The sequence below is a fragment of the Castor canadensis genome, chromosome X (assembly GCF_047511655.1).
Source record: "Castor canadensis chromosome X, mCasCan1.hap1v2, whole genome shotgun sequence".
Lineage (NCBI taxonomy): Eukaryota > Metazoa > Chordata > Mammalia > Rodentia > Castoridae > Castor > Castor canadensis.
This window is the reverse complement of record NC_133405.1, coordinates 43,460,768-43,478,753: the sequence shown is the minus strand read 5'-3', so window position 1 is coordinate 43,478,753 and position 17,986 is coordinate 43,460,768. Positions and strand designations below refer to the sequence as shown.

General features: G+C 37.7%; 1 protein-coding gene across 3 annotated transcripts in view; it reads right to left on the bottom strand.

The window, feature by feature from the left end:
• Positions 1 to 17,986, bottom strand: part of Dcx (doublecortin) — a 104,151-nt gene that overhangs the window by 9,956 nt on the left and 76,209 nt on the right. For all 3 annotated transcript variants that reach the window (XM_020181739.2, XM_020181740.2, XM_074062438.1), the window contains exon 6: positions 6,389 to 6,483. In XM_020181739.2, coding sequence (XP_020037328.1) covers positions 6,389 to 6,483 — 95 coding nt within the window. The remainder of the gene's footprint in view (positions 1 to 6,388; positions 6,484 to 17,986) is intronic.

The window sequence follows — 17,986 nt, the reverse complement described above, 5'->3', positions numbered from 1 at the left end:
AAAGTAGATTTGTTAAGATATTAATTGAAATCCTCAGATAAACTACGAAAATAACTCAAAATAAAATTAATAAAAATCAATAAGGAAATTACCATTATATACTAGACAACATGAATTTAACACAAAAAGGCATGATTTGAATAATAAAGGAACAAATAAGACATACAGAAAAAAGCAAAATGGCAGATGCAATTCCATTTTACAAGTGATTTCATTAAACATTAGTGGATTAAGCACTCAAGTTAAAAGTCAGGAATTGGTAGAATGGATAATTTTAGAAAAATGATCCAACTTTATGCTACCTAAAAGAGAAACAATTGGATTGAAAGATCAATATGTCGAGGGTAGTTATGGGAAAGATCTACCATCTATCTAATCAGTAACTAAAAGAGAGCTAGAATGGCTGTACCAACATCTGAAAAAAAATGATTTTAAGGCAAATTTGTTACTGGAGAAAATGAACATTTTGCAATGATAAAAGGGTCAATACCTCCAACAAATGTAGCTATAAATATATATGCACATTTAATAGTGAAAGGAACAACTAGGCAGAAGACCAACAAGTAAATAGAGGATTTGCATAACACTATAAACAAATATACATCTATAGAATACTCTACCCCAGAACAACAGAATACACACTTTTCTCAAGTGCCCACAGAACATTCTCCAGGTGAATCAGATGCTAAGCTATAAAACCAGTCTCAAAAAATTTAAAAGGATTGAAATCATAAAAAGTATATTCTTTGAGTACCATGGAATTAAATTAGAAAGCAATAATAGAGAGACATGTATAGAAATTAACATGATTCGACTAACCAGTAAGTAAAAGAAAAAAATCATAAGGAAAATTAAAATACATTGAGATAAAGGAAAATGAAATCACAAAAACCCAAAAAGTTATGGGATATTGCTAACACAGTTCTCACAGGAAAATTTATATGAAATGTTCCAAAAATGTGAACACACAGTAGATTAGTGGTTGCCAGGGTGGAAGGAGAAGGAGCTGTGACTGCTAATGGATATGGGTTTCTTTTGAGGTGATGAATATGTTCTGAAATTAGATGGTAATAAATGTTGCACAACTTGGTGATCATACTAAAAACCAATAAACTGTACACTTAAAAGAGTGGATTTTATACTACATGAACTGTATGTTAATGAGATGTTACTTTAAAGTAGGTACCTTTAAAATTCCTTTGCATAAATGATGAAATGCTGTTCATTTGATTTCTGAGATGCAATCATATATAGCAATATATATGTATAGATATATAATGAACATGGTATTATATAGGATGTAATAATATGTGTAAATGAGATGATTTTGTAGTACTTTTGCTCTATCACTATATTCACAAATTTCATAAATTAAGTTTGCACGTAATGATACTCCATTGTAATAGAAAAAGCACATGATTAAGAGTCATGATGAAAGTACTTGATATGCATATATGAAAATAGAATGAAACCTATTTAAATTGTTTTATAAAAAGAGGGGGAGAACTTAATCAAAGAACATTATATGCATGTGTGGAAATATCACAATGAAATCCCTTTGTAGAGTTAATTTATGCTAATAGAAAAGAGAGAAAAAAGAATCATAAGACTAGATTATAGGCCTAACTTTGCCATTGAACTTCCCTTTTCAGAGTCTTTGCTTTCTGCATGTGAAAATTGAGGGAGCTATGGACTATAAGATCTAAAGCGTTCCTTCTAGTTCTAAAATTCTATAAAATACAATTTCAACAATTGCATTTTTTCTTAGTTGCACTAAAGCATGAGAAATGAGATGGATACTGCTAATTTAGTGAACTCTCTGGGTATTTTTCAGGTAGTATACAGGGCTTTTAATAATATGGAGGCCACTTTGAGTCTCACCACATTGAACAACTGGGCTTCAACCTTCACCTCTGCTCTTAATTGTTCAAGTAACAGACACTTCAGTAGACCTGGTTGGTGGAAATAATTAAAAGAGATTATTGTTCCAATATTGTTCTATACATTATTTCACGGAAGTGGGTAAAGACCTAGGAGTCTAATCATGAGGAGGTTCCACTTGCAGCTGCTGTGATTTAGAATGGGTACAAATGCAGGCTATGGAAAGAATCCATAGGAGTAGACCTAGGTATGAACTCCTGAACTTCTGTACTTCTGTCAGTTTATTTCATATTTAAAGTGTATATACTTGTATGGGTAGAATAATGTTTGGGAAAAGCAATTATCTCAGCATTCTGTTTTTTTTTGTTGATTGATATGTAGAAATACAGAAACACACATATTGCTTAACAATACAAATAATTTGCACCTGAAATTCATTTGCTTAGTCCCTTGGAGCCCTACAGAACAAAATGTTTGTAACAAATACAGCTGTGCTGGCGATACTACTGCATTAGAGGAAACAAAAAAGTTGGTTTCTGATCCAAGGAGCTTATAGTCCAAAGGAAATCAGGGAGGAGTTATGAGAATCCTGGCTTCTAGTTTGGGTTTGCTATTTGTCAAATGTGCTCTGTACTTTCATGGTGGGGTGGCTTGTTCTCGGTGATGTTTTTTTAAAATCTGGAATGCTGTTCTCTTTACCAGCCATCAAAAGTTTACTCAGCCTTCAAGGTCCCACTTAAATGTTACTTCTGTAAAAAGCTGTCCCCATCTCCTACCCTCCCTCAGTCAGATGTCCTTCCCACCCTGCTTTTTGCTCTTGCATTCCTTTTGTTAGGTCTTGATTACTCTATACAAAGTCACTAAATATTAGAGTTCTTTAAGCTTGTGATTTCAGGTCAAGACTCTGCTTTGCTCATCAAACTATCTCTCTAGCTCCTTCTAGGAGGACAAAAGAAGTCTAGAAACAAAGAGGAAAGTGTATATTTAAATAAAGTTAGTTATATGTTCACATAATATTTCAAGTATATTTTCCTTCAATTTCCAGAAACTTTATCAGCAAAATGCCTCCAAATATAAAGTCATGGGTGGAATCACTAATCTAGAAAAATTTCTATTAAAGAAAATTTCCCTGCATTTCTAGATTTTTTGAACATCTTTAAAGGGTATTATCTCCAAAAGGAGTCCTCAATATTTCTTTTGAATCACATGGGGACTATCTTTAATCTCTGCCTCCTTTTTTGTGTCTATAAAATGGAGATGCTAACTGCCCTATCTCTTTCACAGAGATATCATGAGGATAAGTGAGGAAATGGCATTGCAAAAGGTTAAAGAAATATAGGAAAGCAAAATGTTGTTCTCATTAACTACCCGAAGATTACTTTGTGTCCATATTTTAGCACTTGAGTATTCGGACTTTGGCTAACCTTATTGCAGCTGCATTAAAAAGGATTCACCATGAGCTGCTTAAGAGGAGAAGCCAAAAGTCTGATTACAGTTCAGAGGCCCGCCACAGCCATCAAAATCTACCAAAGGGATGCTGGGACTTTAAGATTGTTTCCAATTGCGCAGGAGGAAAGTCATGACCTCAGCCATCTGCTTCCTGTTTCCACCATGACTCACACCTTTCAGGTCCATTTGGACAGAAGTTCAGATGAGATCTGCTCAGGTCACTGCCCAAAGATGGTGCTAAGGCTTAGATAGCTGGGTGAAACGAGTGGCGTGAAGCTAGGAACTGACACCCAGGGGGATCAAGTCAAGGTCAGAAGAAACTTTATTCAGAAAGATCAGTTCAATCTCCATTTCTGGTGGTGTAAACACGAGGCAATTGCCTCCTGATAGGAGCCTCTGAGAGAGAAATAACATCACTCACAAGAAACCCCTGACCCCCGCCATACATAATCTGGTTTGAGTCACAAGGAAACATTAGATAAGTACAAACTGAAAGACAGTGTACCAATTAACTGCCCTACACTCTTCATTTCTATAGTATACTGTCCTGAAAGATCACGTTTCAGGAACTTTTCCAGATTAAAAAAGACATTGTAACCGACTGCAATTGTGATTAGAACCTTGACCAGAAAATGAACATTATTGAGGCAATTGATAGTTTGAGTACGAACTGTAATAGTATTGTGTCAGGGTTAAATCTCATGATTTTGATCACTGTGCCATAGTTTAAAAGAAAACGTATCTGTTATTAGGATGTACACACTGAATATTTAGGGCTAAAAGGGTGTGATGTTTACAACTTAATCTCAATATTCATAAAAATGTTTAAATGCAATGAATACATGTATGTATGTGTGCATACAAAGATAAAGTAAATGGAACAAAATATAAATAACTGGTGAATTTGTAATAAAAAAGTATATAGAAACATTATTATTACTGCAACTCTTCTGTAAGATGAAGTGATATAAAATAAGTTTTTAAAGTCGCACATTATACCAAAATCTAACTGTGATATTATTCATTATTTCATGTTCACTTTCTTAACTATCTTGAGAAATGGCAATTTTAAAAATACAATGATGTACTGAAAATTCCAAATGTGCAGTGAGCCTCTGACAATGCTGCCTCTTTCTAGCAATGGTTGAAATTGTTTTTAGAATTGAGTCAAAAAACAAACAAATGCCTGCAAGCTCAACCCGGACAAACAGTTTAACAATGCCAACACTCACCTCAATGGGCTTATGAATGATGGCTCCTCAGCCTAAACAAACCGGACATGTCAGTTAAAAAGCTGAATGACTCAAGTGTGCAGAGTAAATGCCCAAGTTGCCTCTAGCACTTTGGGAAATGTACTGATGGAAGGTGTTGGGGTAAATCACTCTTCCCAGAAGGAAGATAGGGGCACAAAGGCATAAGACAAAGATATAGTAAGAAGCAGTATAGTGAAGTATAGGAGGTTCTTTATAGGCATTGGAACAACAGAGGTAGGTTGTTCCCATCTTGGAATGTCCATACTAACAAGCTTTGTTGCTCAGCAAATAACTGAAAACTGAGTAGGTAAAAGCAATTTTCATCCATCTCACAATCTCCAAGAAACAAAGTCTACAAAGACAGTTCAGCAAATCCTGAAACTAAATAGCTCAGGAAGACAATCAGAAGGTTCTACTCAGGATCAATACCAGAAGTGAAAGGGGTCATTAAAAGAATGGAACAGGCATTAGCAATGATAGGGCAGGCGATGGCCTGATTAACAAGGAAACTAAAAGTCTGATGTACAGAGAAGGAAATGAAGATGGAAGGCAGACAATAGTGTACTGCTAAATGTTGAACAAGTGACTATCTATGAGAAAATGACAACCTTGACTCATATGTTTTGATTTCCATGGTATAAATATTCTTACCATGGCAGAGTTCAAGTTACCAACATAACATCACTGAACACAGAGTTAGAAAGTGATGTACACAATCAGCTCTTAGAAATTAGTGTGAACACCAGCATACCACTGGTAGTGACTTGCATCCCAGTTTTGTAGCTAACTATGTTGCCCTTACTAAAGTAACTTAGATACCTGGGTCTCATTTTCCTTATATGTAAAATGACAGCCTTATAATATTGCTTACTGAAAGAAGCAAATGAAAAAAAAATTCCTCTATGAGGTCCTCCATTCTGACCATCTATGGTTCTGTCATGAAGTTAGCCTAATTGGTGGGGTTTTGTCTTTTTCAATCTCATGCCAATTCTTGTGAGCAAGGAGAAGACAAGAGAATCCTAGAAGTATCCTTACTACCTGAGAAAATCTGACTATCCAGATTTTCTACACAGGAGAGATTTCTGTGTGGGAATCTTCTTGGAAAGAGCTGCTAGGGAACTTACAAGCATCTATTATTATTATTATTATTAATTTTTTGCACTACTGTGGATTAAGCCCAAGACCTTGTGCATGTCAGGAAAGTGCCCTATTACTGAGCTACACCCCAACTCTTACACTTCTCTTCTTTTAATGTTGTATTTACTTGGGACAACTTAAGGGGTCTAAATGGTGCCCAAGGCCATTGCAATATGTCCTTTCTTCATATATTATACCAGAATATGTTTGATAATGAAGAATACTCAGTGATACTGGGGCCCATTTGTTCACTGAGGTCCATTGAATCTAAAGGGAGTGACTCAGTGCAACATTTTTGCTTACCACTATCTTTATATTATTTCTATTGAATGGTACAATAAGTTGACCTCAAACCCCCTGTTTCTAAGTCTCTGAATTGAGGAGACAAGTGCTCAATCCATTTCCCAAGACGTGGTTTGGGTACCTCAGAATGGGTACTCAGGACTGCTATTGGAAATGTAATAAAGCAAAGGTCAGAGAGTAAATAAAAGTGACTCCAGGTTTGGTCCCTCTTGGGATTCTCAGGATTTGAAGTTAATAGAGCCAGATTAGGTGGAATTCTGACCTTAATGTACTGTTGAAGTAGAATGCATAACAAAACCTCCACCCAGCCATTCAAAAAAACTCTGAGAGCAAAGGGGTTTAGTAAGGTATAAGAGACATAATACCTTGTGCTTCCGGAGACTACCAGGACTTGTGGGCGTAGAGATGGGAGACTGCTTAGACTTGGGGGTAGAGAGCTGGCTGCTGGAGGTTCCATTTGCTAGAAAGAAAAGATAGGGATAAAAATCAACAGTATACAAAAGAAAAGGTTATCCTTCCCCTATAAAGACACTAAGAACATTTAAATAAGTACACAGACATCCAAGTGATTTGATGAGTAGAACAAAAGTGAAAAAAACCACATTCCACAAAAGGGCAAGAGTTGCAATCCTCAGTTAATTAGATCCCTGTGCAGTGCAAGGCAGCAACCCGACCCCCACCCCATTGCTTTCCAATTGCAGGGGTCTGTTTCTTTTCAACCCTTTTTCATATTCATTCCCAGGTTTGACCCTAGGTAGTCTGGGAGAGGATTATTTTGTTTTCATTTAGAGAGGAGAAAAGTGAGACACAGAGAGGTTATGTGCCTTACATTAAAGGGGGGAAGATAGGGTGGTTTCAGACCAGGGCACATCCCCTTTAGTGGCAGGTGACAGGGTAGGTGCAGGCCAGATCCACTGTCAATCTCTATCCATACTTGTTTCTGCTCACCTCCTTCTCCTTTGCTACCTCATCCTAGGTGAAAAGAACAGAAGGAAAGAAAGAGAAAGTAGGCTAGTCAGGAAGAAGAGTGAAAGAGAAAGTGGAGGAGAAACAGAAAAAGAAACACAAGGAAGCACTCAAACTAAAATGGTGCAGAGGGGAGAAAAAAGGAGAGATAAAGATCAGGAATGGAGGAGAGGGCAGGCAAACATGACAGAATAAGAGATTAGAAGAAAAGACTGAGAAGAGAGAGAAAGGTATAGAAAAACAGTGGTGGCTGGAGTCAGCATACATCCCCATCTACCCAATCAGTAAAATAAAATGCCCAAGTTGAAATGGTTTAATTTTTAACATCTTTGTAGTCTACTGTGATTTCAAATTGTTTTATACTACCTTCCTGATACGCTTTCTAATATCCAATCTTAAAAAAGAAATGTTACATGGAAAAGGAACAACTAAACAGCTTTCAGAATGAATTCATGTTCAGACATGTCATGCTGCACTATTTTTTAAAAATCTTACAACCTACATTGTTAAAGAGAAATACTCTGAAATGTGATCTAAAAACAAAGGCAAATATTTCAAGGGTGTATAGACAGATAGGGAAAGAGAAGGAGAAAATGAGGGAGGGAGGAAGATAGTCACTGTTAGTCCCATAGTTAAAGCTTAAACTTCTGTATCATGAATATTTCCTGAGGATAAACTTCTTCCAGTACTGAGGGTAATATTTCCCTAGGTTCTACAACATTCACATCAATGGTAGAGATGAAAGCAATGTGAGTGCACTGGTTGCCATGTTTATCCAAGTGCAAATGAGCTGAAAAAATGGGCTGTTAGGCACCCACTGACTGCCTTTATGTGTAGGTTCACTCATCTTCCCAGCTCCTTGAGAGGCTTTCCTCCCTGTCATTCTTTCCTTCAGCCAATAACTAAGGAGCACTACTTATGAGTCAGGCAAACTGCTAGGTATTAGGGTACCAGAAGTGAATAAGTCACTTCCTGTGGGTAGGCAGGAAAGGATACAGTGGAGTAAGTGTGAAGACAGAGCTGTGCATAGAATATTATTGGAGCCCAGATAACAGACTCTGAAACCAGGGGCCTGGGAGGTAGACAAGAAGAGGCAACATCTGAGAAATCTGGAATGATGAACCTGGGACAGGTTGCCAGGGGCTGGGATAGGGGGGAGTTGGAGGGAAATGGGAGGTGTCCAGTAATGGTGGGAGGTTTCTTTTGTTAAGACATATTATTCTGGTATTAAATCATTATAATTGTTGCAAAATGCTGTGGTAAACTAAAACCCACTGAATTGTACATTTTAAATAAGTGAATTATATGTTAGGTGAATTTATCTCAATAAAGCTGTTTTTAAAAATGATGAATTGCAGCTAGCTAAGCAAAGAGGATAGAAAGGGTTTCTAGGTATTACAGTTGCACCAACAGGGGCAAAAACAAAGATGTGAAAAAATACAGTGTTTACAAAGTACAAGTAAGCTCAAGGGTAGGAAACTCCCAGGGGGTTAAAGAGCTGAGGCTAAAGACAGCAGGTAAGAGACAGACCCTGGGGTCTTTTGTGTGACCTATTAAGAAGTCTAAATTTGGCCAGACCAGTAGCTCAGGCCTCTAATTCAGCTCTTGGGAGTCTGAGACAGGAGGATCATCAATTCAAGGTAAACCTGGGGCAATTTAGTGAGACCTTCTCAAAATAAAAAATTTCTAAAGGGCTATCCTGAGTTCATTCCCTACTACTGCCAACAACAACAAAAAAGTTTGGGTTTGATTTCTAAAAGAAAGTCTCAGAAGGATGTTAATTAAGTTTACATTTTAACGCTATTAGTACAGTCACTATGGTGAGCCTGGGGTGGGTTAAGGGTAGAAGCAAAGAAGTTGCTTAGAATACATTGCAGTAGTCAATTAGTGGTTATGGTTTCTACTAAGGCAATGGGAAGGGGAAGACGGGAACCAGTGTAGATAGAGACGTAGAGGCCAGATAAGCTTAGAGTGTTATGTTTACATACCATGTAAGACACACCCAAAAGAACATGACCTGTGTCAAACAGCACAGAAAATGTGGGAGCCAGACTTTACCCTGGCACTGTGCTTTCTGGGAGATAATGAATGCACTTTAGCAAAGAGTCTGTGGAGCCACAACAGGGCAGAGCAGTCAGCTAGTCTTTCTTGTAGGAAGGAAATTAAGGAATTAATAGTTGAAATTTAATGGTACAGTACCCGAGGGCTTTCTCAGCAGGACCTGGTCACTCGCATTCAGTATAAAGAGCAACCTTGGACACCTATCTGAGCTGACACAATGGAATTTCCCCCAAAAGAGGTCTAACAGATGTGGATATCCCTGGGTAAGTTCTGGCACTTTGATCCACATGGTCACAATATCCTTCACAGACTCTAGTTTTCAGCATTTGTTAGCCACCCAGAAAAGGGTGGTTACTATACCTTCAGTATTAAAACTGTCATTTTTATCTGCATACTTACCTGAGAATGAAGCCAATGGCTTTGCCAAAATGTGGAAAATTATTAGCCACAAACATATTTGCATGTGAATCAGTTTCCAGGTACTGGCTACAGATCTGAATATAATAGGTTCTTCTGCAGCTTCTTGATCTTTCTCATTATGCTCTGAAACTCTTTCACCTACTCTAGGATAGAAATAAGTGCATATTCGATGTATGCTTTTCTCTATATTCCCTGTATATGTTTAAATGTTCATGTATGTTCACCGTGTTCCTAACCCAGAGAATCAATCTTAAGCTATCTGCAAATAAAGGACTTTACTTCGTCATCAGCATTCAATAAGCATTTTGGAAGTCAATTTTTAATAGTTTAACTACCTCATATTGTGTTGCTGAAAAATGCAAACACTATTCCATACTTTCCCAGAATTCACTGATGGAATGAAATCCAAAGATGGACATTGAGAGATGAGAAAATGTAGACATGTACAGGCAAAAGTAGATTCCTTACAAGCTGAAGGAGCCCCTACATTTATAGCCTAAATAAAAATGTATTTGCATACATACTTTGTCTTTGGATTCTATGAGAAAGATCTGAAAGGGTGTCCTTTGATATGGATTCTAGAGCCAATTCATAGAAGTGTCAAGTAAAAGAAGCAGGAGGAAGTAATGCAAATAGGGTTTGATGAACTGTATGTTCTCTTGGATTGGTAAATTCATGTAGAAAAACTGTCAACATTTCATCCTGAGAGTGAGTGGAAATAGTACCACTGTTTGATATGTTCCATTTTTTCCTTCATTCTGCTTTACTACACATCATTCGCTCTCTGGCAATTTGGAAATGTTTAAGGGGGAATCTTCAGCCACTTGTGTCTCTCATATCTCTCCTCAGAACCACAGCACTGCCTCACTGTTTTCTTTCACCTTTTATTTATACATAGTCCAAATCCACTAATTCTTTTTTTCTCTTATACAGTTCATTTTTCTCCTTTGCTATAAGGTGCATCAAAGAATTTTTAATCTTCTAGGTTCCTTGTCAATCTTATCAACAAAAATAGGATAATTGCTATTTATTGAGTGTCCAAAGTAAGTCAAGAGCATGCTCCCCCCCCCCCCCCCGCCAACAGACTCTCTAGATAGAGGCAGCAAAGTCAGGATTCAAATGTTACATATGTATATTCTTTTTTTGTTTGTTTTCATTTTAGGCCTTTCCTTTTTAAAATAATTTTGCTTCTGGGATTCCTTCCTTTGACAATTTTCTGACAGGATCTGGGGAGAAGGGGGAAAAGTGTGGCAGAGAAAAGAGAAAGGAATAAGAAGGTAAAGACAGATACGAGAGCAGATACACTTCTTTGAGGTTTCTATCTTATTTGATCTTGTTTAAATTAGAGAGTGGTTAGCAAGAGCTTTCTTTCACTCAACAAATCAGCAGGGTAGATACAGAATGCCACGAAACAATGGAAGACAGAGAGGCCAGCATGGCATAGCTAATCTCATGCTGCAGATCTTTTGAGAAGATGGTATTTGTGCCCTGTCTGTCACCTCCCTTAGTTGGTGCCCTTCAGCTATGCAGCACAGTTGCCAAGTTTGACCTGGCATGGTCATGTCTCACTGGTTTTCCAGAATGATTATGCTTGTCCTTGCCCCAGTACTCATCTTTAGCTTCTTGGCTCTGACAGTCTTTCCTGCAGAAATGAACAGGACAAGCCCAAACACGATGGCTAGTAAGGCAAGTAGGCTGATTTAGCTCAGTTTACAGAGATTTCAATATATGAAGAGAAAATGGGTTCCTAGGAGTGAGGAGATTATAATGGGATGTGTGTGGGTAGAGGCTGCTAGTTCCCAAGTAACAATGACAAAGTCAAGTTTCTGGTGTGGGTAGTCAATGACAAAGCAAACAGTCACCAACCAGGCAGAGTTGCCACTAAGCTATGCCATTGTGGATGCCTTTGCCTGATCCCTGAAAACTAAGATACAGCTACATATAAGTTGAGTGCTAGTGGTCACACATGTGGTGATTAAAGAGTTGTCTGGGTAGTGAGTAAGGCAAGTTGTAGTATATTGTTTAGGTTAAAGTTCACTTGATCTGAATGGCACAGCAAAAGAAGGGTCAGCTTGGCATCTGCTTCTCTCCCAACCTGTGATTGGAGACCAAATTGACTTAATGCTCATTCACTTAGTCTTAGCCTTCCTTCCCATTCTAATACCAACATTGATCTCAACTCAAAATTGAGCCCGTCAGTTTTGACTTGATGTCTATTTTGAAATATTGCTCAGTGAAGATAACCCCAGTCTATAAAAAAAGCCATGATAATAATTTCAGATCCCCCTCAATTTCAGTTGTAGTTCTATAGTTACTTTCAAAATTTTATAAAACATGAACTCACATGATTTTCCTTTTAATTCTAAGAGCTGATGGACAGGTACTACTGGTCTTTTAACTAACAAAGATACAGAGATTCGGATAAGGGTATAACTTGCTTAAAAGTTATAAACTCTGCCTCTCCTCTATGGATGGTGGCTTCCAGGATTTGATCACAGAATCCATTTTGAAATTCCTAGGGGAGCGCCCATCACTTATCTACCACTGTGATCTTTTAATGATTCATTTTCTGTCTTGTATTCTCTAGTTCCTTAATGTCTTACAGAGGGACATCTCAATACACAGTTCAGCCACTTCATCATTTTCTCATACTGAGATGCTCTAAGCTTCCCTTCATTCCAGCCCAAAGATAACCTGTTTTCTCATTACATATACAGGGAGTTTTTCTAAAAGTCTACTCAAGTGGAGGCAAGGTGGTTCAAACTTACTTCAGAGCAAGGCCAAGAGACAAATCCTATGGTTTTCACACATCCATTCCAATCAGCCCTTAATGTTTTTGTCCTTCTCCACAGCCCCATCCATCAGGGAAGCAAGAACTGAGAGTCCTGAAACAGTTCTTCAATGATTTGGTCAATGGGTTGCTTTTTGGGGCAAATTCAATCATAGGTTGTGAGATATTGTAGCTTCACAAGATGAAATTTGAATTTTAAATCTATTTTCTACAGAGTCTTGGATGGCATGAATTTGTGAATTCCTTAAAGAAAGGGGAGAACTAAGAGTCTTCCCTGTTGCAAAACAAATTTATGTACCCAATCCTGCAATATTTTGATACAGATGAATTTCCATCAAGAAGAGGACATCTGTAAAGGGGCTGGGAATGCCAAGATTGCTTGCTCAGGCTTGACAATACTGTCAACATTTATTTCCTGTTGAGGTTGTTCTGCTCAGAGCATGTTTATAGTGAAGCAATCCTATATGACCTTGGGAAAGTCAACTTTTATGTGCCTCATTTTCTTCATCTACAGAACTGGGATAATAGTCCCCACTCATAAGGTGTTATAAAGATTAAATTAGGGCTGGAAGTGTGGCTCCAGTGGTAGGGCACCTGTCTAGCAAGCACGAGGCTCTGAGTTTAAACCCTGATACCACCAAAGAAGATAGTAGATGTATAGTGATAATAAGAACTATATAAGTATTTGTAAATAAAAAATTAATTTGCATGTATACTAGCTGCCTAAATAAAACATAAACTTCTTAGTGACAGAGTATTTGTTTTATCATTACTTTCCTTTTTAGCACCTAGCACTACTAGATAGTCCACCAAAACTTTGGAAATTCAATTGCACTGAAACACAAGTCCTTGGCTAAGGCAGGCTGATAGTTGCCTTTTAGGGAGGCCTCACAAATTTCATGCACTGCAGAGTGCTCAATGACCTCTGTTATTGTGCCTACTACAACCATTTCCTAGGGGCTCTCCAATGGTTATAGAAAAGTTGGCTTAGATATAGGGAAGTTCTTCCAGTTAAACTGGACATAACCTACAGGACATAACTTACAATGAATCACATCGGAGGAAGGAGCTAGGGATGTCTTTCCACTGCTCTTTCAAGGGCACCACTTTTCCCTGGAGTGACAATATGGAAACTAATGGAATGCTTAAGACAGAGCACTAGCAACAAAGGCATCAAATTACCTATGGCAGTGTGCTCAATGCAGCACAAACAGAATGATACAGACACCACACCATTCTCTGTCTCCCCTACATCCCTGCTCTAGAGGTGGGGTAAGGGAGAAGAAAGTTGAGAAGCAAGAACCATTCAAAGAGACCTTAGCATTCTCCGGACTGGGCATCCCACACCCTGCTTCAGATCAGTGGGACCCTGCAGAGAATGCACACTGGGAAGTAAAGAGAACTGGGTTCTAGCTCTTGAGTGCTAACTAGTTGTGTGATATTGGGAAGACCCAAGATTCTGAGCCTCTTAGCATTTAGTTTTTCAATCTAAAAAAAAGTTAGGTAATTATCCTTTTCTAACTTAATTTCTAGTGCTATTATGAGGGCCAACTGAGGTGATGAAAATGCTTTGCAAAGTACACAGCATTTAATTCATGTGAAGAATTGTTACCCTGAGCTTCTCTTAGCTGGAAAAGAGAGGTATTTTGTGCCTTTTAACACATTAACCACTAATCATATGTGGCAATTAAACATCCGAAGTATGGCTAGTCAGATTTGAGATATGCTTATTAAGTGTAAAATACAATTTAATTTCAAAGAATGCAAATATCTCAATAATTTCTTACATTAATTACATGTTAAAATAACATTTTGACTATATTGTGAAATAAAATGGACCAAAATTAATTTAGCTTTCTTTTAACTTTTAAAATTGTGGCTACTAAACAATTGAAAATCGCATTCATGGCTTGCATTTCTTGCTCATATTATATTCCTATTGGACAGAGCTGTTCTGTCAGGAAGGTGGGAACAGCCAGATCCCTCTATCTTGGGCAACCTGGAACAGGCTGCTGAGGTTCAGCATAGATAGGTCCCCAGGATATAGTTGTCTCATGGAATCTTGCTGTTTTGTGTCCCTTGATCTCCCATTTTAAAGGCTGTACATTTTGGTAGAGAAGCCATTCTTTCTTGGAAGTTTAGGAACAGGGAAGGTTTGACTTTCAGGAATAGGTGCACATGAGTTGGTGGAAGGGAGACAGAGAACGTTGGGTTGCTACAACAATGACTTACTGTTGAAGAATAGCAAAGTAATTATCACATTACAGTTCTCTGGGCCTACTAGTATGGGTAATTAGCTTCCTTGGGGACTTTTTTTAAAAAAGAAAGAAAAAGAAAAGATTCCTTCCCAGCAACTAGCTATTTTGTCCTCTTAATTCAATTGAATTGGGAAACAGTTACAAAAAGGAGAAATTAACCCTTTAATGTCTGAAATAAACAGAGAAAGACATACTAGAAATGCTTTCCTTTACTTCTGACGTCAGGCTTACTTTTGCCTACCAAAATGGTAAGCACTGGGTTAACCAAAATATGGCACTATATAACTTTTCTTCTAATATTCCATAGGCGTCTCCTGGGTTCAGATTTTATTTGTTTACCACAGTAACCTGGCCTGTTTTAAATACATGTCTAATGTGACTTGGATTTTAAGAGGCCATCAGGTGAGCTCAGGAAGAATGATCTCCTTAAAGGAACAATACATGGAAACAATCAAAATCTGTCCTTACTTAACTAAAATTTAGGGTTTAGAAACAGACATTCCATTTGGGACAAACTCAATACTGGCAGGAGTGTGATTGAACCTGAAGAGAATAAAGTAGAATTTTGATTTATTCATGGGGCAGAACAGGAAAGAGTCAACCTTAGGACTAAGGAATCAAATTATGATGCAAATTTCAGACAAAATCCATCAATTTACAAAACCTCAAGTCAAAATGAACCCAGATATTAACTGAACCATGAACTGGACCAGATATATGCATATTTACATCTAGCAAACTTGTTCAAACCAGAATCAAACCCTATGTATTTTCTAATGAACTAGAACATCAAAACATTCCTTTAACTGAACCAATGTTTCATTTGATTTGAGTCTCAGCTATGGAGGAGCAATTTTGGCTTTTCTTTTCTTTCAGAGGGAAGTGGTTAAAATTTCCTGGAATTGACCTATATTCCACAACCTTTAGTTACTCAGATTGAATGAAGGTATGTGAATCTATTCATAAGTTCCATATCCAAGACAGACTAATATGAGAAGTAAACAAGTTGCTACTAACTACAATGTCCTAAAAAAGAACAGAGAGGTTTGCCCCACCCAACACCATTATTCTTTGGTGAAATGTATACTGCCCTATATAGGTCCCTAGCTAAAAGCTCAGAAAAAGATCTTGATATTTTATGAAATGATTCTTTCTTCTTAAATATCAAACATCTGTAAAAAGAAACTTATGCCAACTGAAAACTACACATTTTCTATAATTTCTTTATTTGATTCTGATCCTGTGAGAGGTATTGTATGGCTCTATAAATTATAAATAACAGGTAATAATAGAAAATATCTATGAAATGAAAATACTGTCTTATCCAGAGTATACCAGGTCTTAGAGAAGGTAAGAAATTTGCCACAATTCACAAAGCTAGGAGGTGGCGTAGCAGGGCATCCTTAAAGACATGTCTCTTTCTCTTCTTCTATATCCTATGCTCCTTCACCTCCTAGCTTGAAGTGGTCCTGAGTCTAAGGTCGGGGTGGAGAGGAGAAAATGGGTATGTCAAATCTCAAACTGTTTTGCCTGAGATCACCTTTGTCCCTATGGAGTGTTTCCTGAGTGGATATCTTGAACTTGATTCTAAACAAACTGCTAAGGAATAGGTATTGTCATGTACATGGATCCTGCTGTCCTTTGGGGATAGCCTAAATGTTCTGAAATTTCCAGGAAGCAATCTAGAATAGGATTTAGCTTCATTTATGTCCTAACTGAAATGAGGTTTTGAATTCTCTACTGAGAATACCACTTTAGATGGTGGTAGGGAACAGGGTTGTGGGTAATTCTGATTATCTTTCAAGTGGGTTCTCTTTCCCCCAAACTTGTTCTCTTTACCTCTTGCATTTGAATAAGTCCTTCTTCCTTTTCTTTAGCAAGGGAGTTCTGAAGGAGGAAGAGCAGATCTTGCATGACTATGTCAGGATTGGCATTTACTATAAGTTTTTCCAACCTGACAAATATTGTCAGGGTCCAAATAGTCTCTTGCTCTATCTCTGGTGAGGTACATATTTTGAAGAAGGGCAATTCTGCAATGGTAGAATTGCAAAAGATAGAATATTGGCTATCAATGATTTGATAAATGTTCAAACAGTGTTTAATTACAGGTGGTTGTGTTCACATGTGCTAGGTAACAAATTGAATACAGTCTGCAAAGAGAATTTATTTGCTTAAAGTTGATACCATCTGAGAATTTCTAACTAATAGATTACATGATGGTTTTTTTTTTTTAAAGTTCACAAATACCTCCCTTGAAGGTATTGGGCCTAATTCCTCTTCCATTGAATGTAGGCTAGACTTAGTGAGTCCTTCTAAAGACACAATAAAGCAGAAGTGACACTGTTGGCTTTGGTGACTATATCATTAAAGGCACTGCATCTTCTTTGTTCATTCTCCTGAATCACTCACTTGAGAGAGAGATCCCATTCAAGCCATCTTGGAAGTAGAGCCTACCACCCCACTTGAGCCTGCAGATAACTATAGCACCTCCTAATGCCCTAACCACAACAAATTGAGAGACTCTGAGCCAGAACCACCCAAATAAGCCACTCCAGAATTCCTGACTCACAGAAACTGTGAGATAACATAAGCTTATTTTAAGCCACTAAGTCTTGTGGTAATTTGTTTCATGGCAAGAAGTAAGGAATACAGTTACAAATTCTCAGAAATAGCTAGTGCTGTTTCTGAAAAGTGATAAGCTAAGCAATTTTGCCAGACTTTATAAATCTTGAACAAATGTTTTAAATTTTTTTTGCAAATCTCTACTTAGACATTTTCCAAATAACTTTATCCTCAATTCAAGAGTTAAAAAAGTGAATCTTTGTAGTTTGAGCAACATGAACTTGCTTGATACATTGATGTGTTCTTCTGCACACTTGAACAAGATGTCATCAAAGAACATATGTTTTTATCCCTTCAGTAAACATTACTTAAATTCTTACTGGGTCTCTAGCACCATGCTGAGTGAAATAGGTGCTTTTGCATATCTATTTATTCAAAAACATTACTTGAGCCATTTACTACTACCCTGGGTCAGGCACTGTGCTCAGCACAGTGTCTTGAGGGGCTCAGTGTTTAGTTGGTGACGTAGACAGATATTACCACAGAAATATGAGTGGCATGCTATGATATTGCAGGGAATGGATAAACTCTCTATGTGAGGTCTTGAAGGATGAATAGGAATTTTCGAACAGAGTGGTGGGTTGGAAGGATGGCATTCCAGGTGTGGGGGAACAGGGTGTGTGAAGACATGGAAGTATGAAATGCCTGGGCTGCCTTTACAAATACATTAGTTTCCTTTGCCTGAGACTAGATGGTTGGTGACAGGCATTCTCCTGCCAGTGTGAGTCAGGCAGGACAGGGTATTTTTTTAGGCGCAGGAATTTTAAAGCCAACAGGCTGCTTAAGCTGCCCCAAATTAAAGGGCCATTGTGCTTCCCTAAAAGCCTCAGGCTAGAATTCGCATG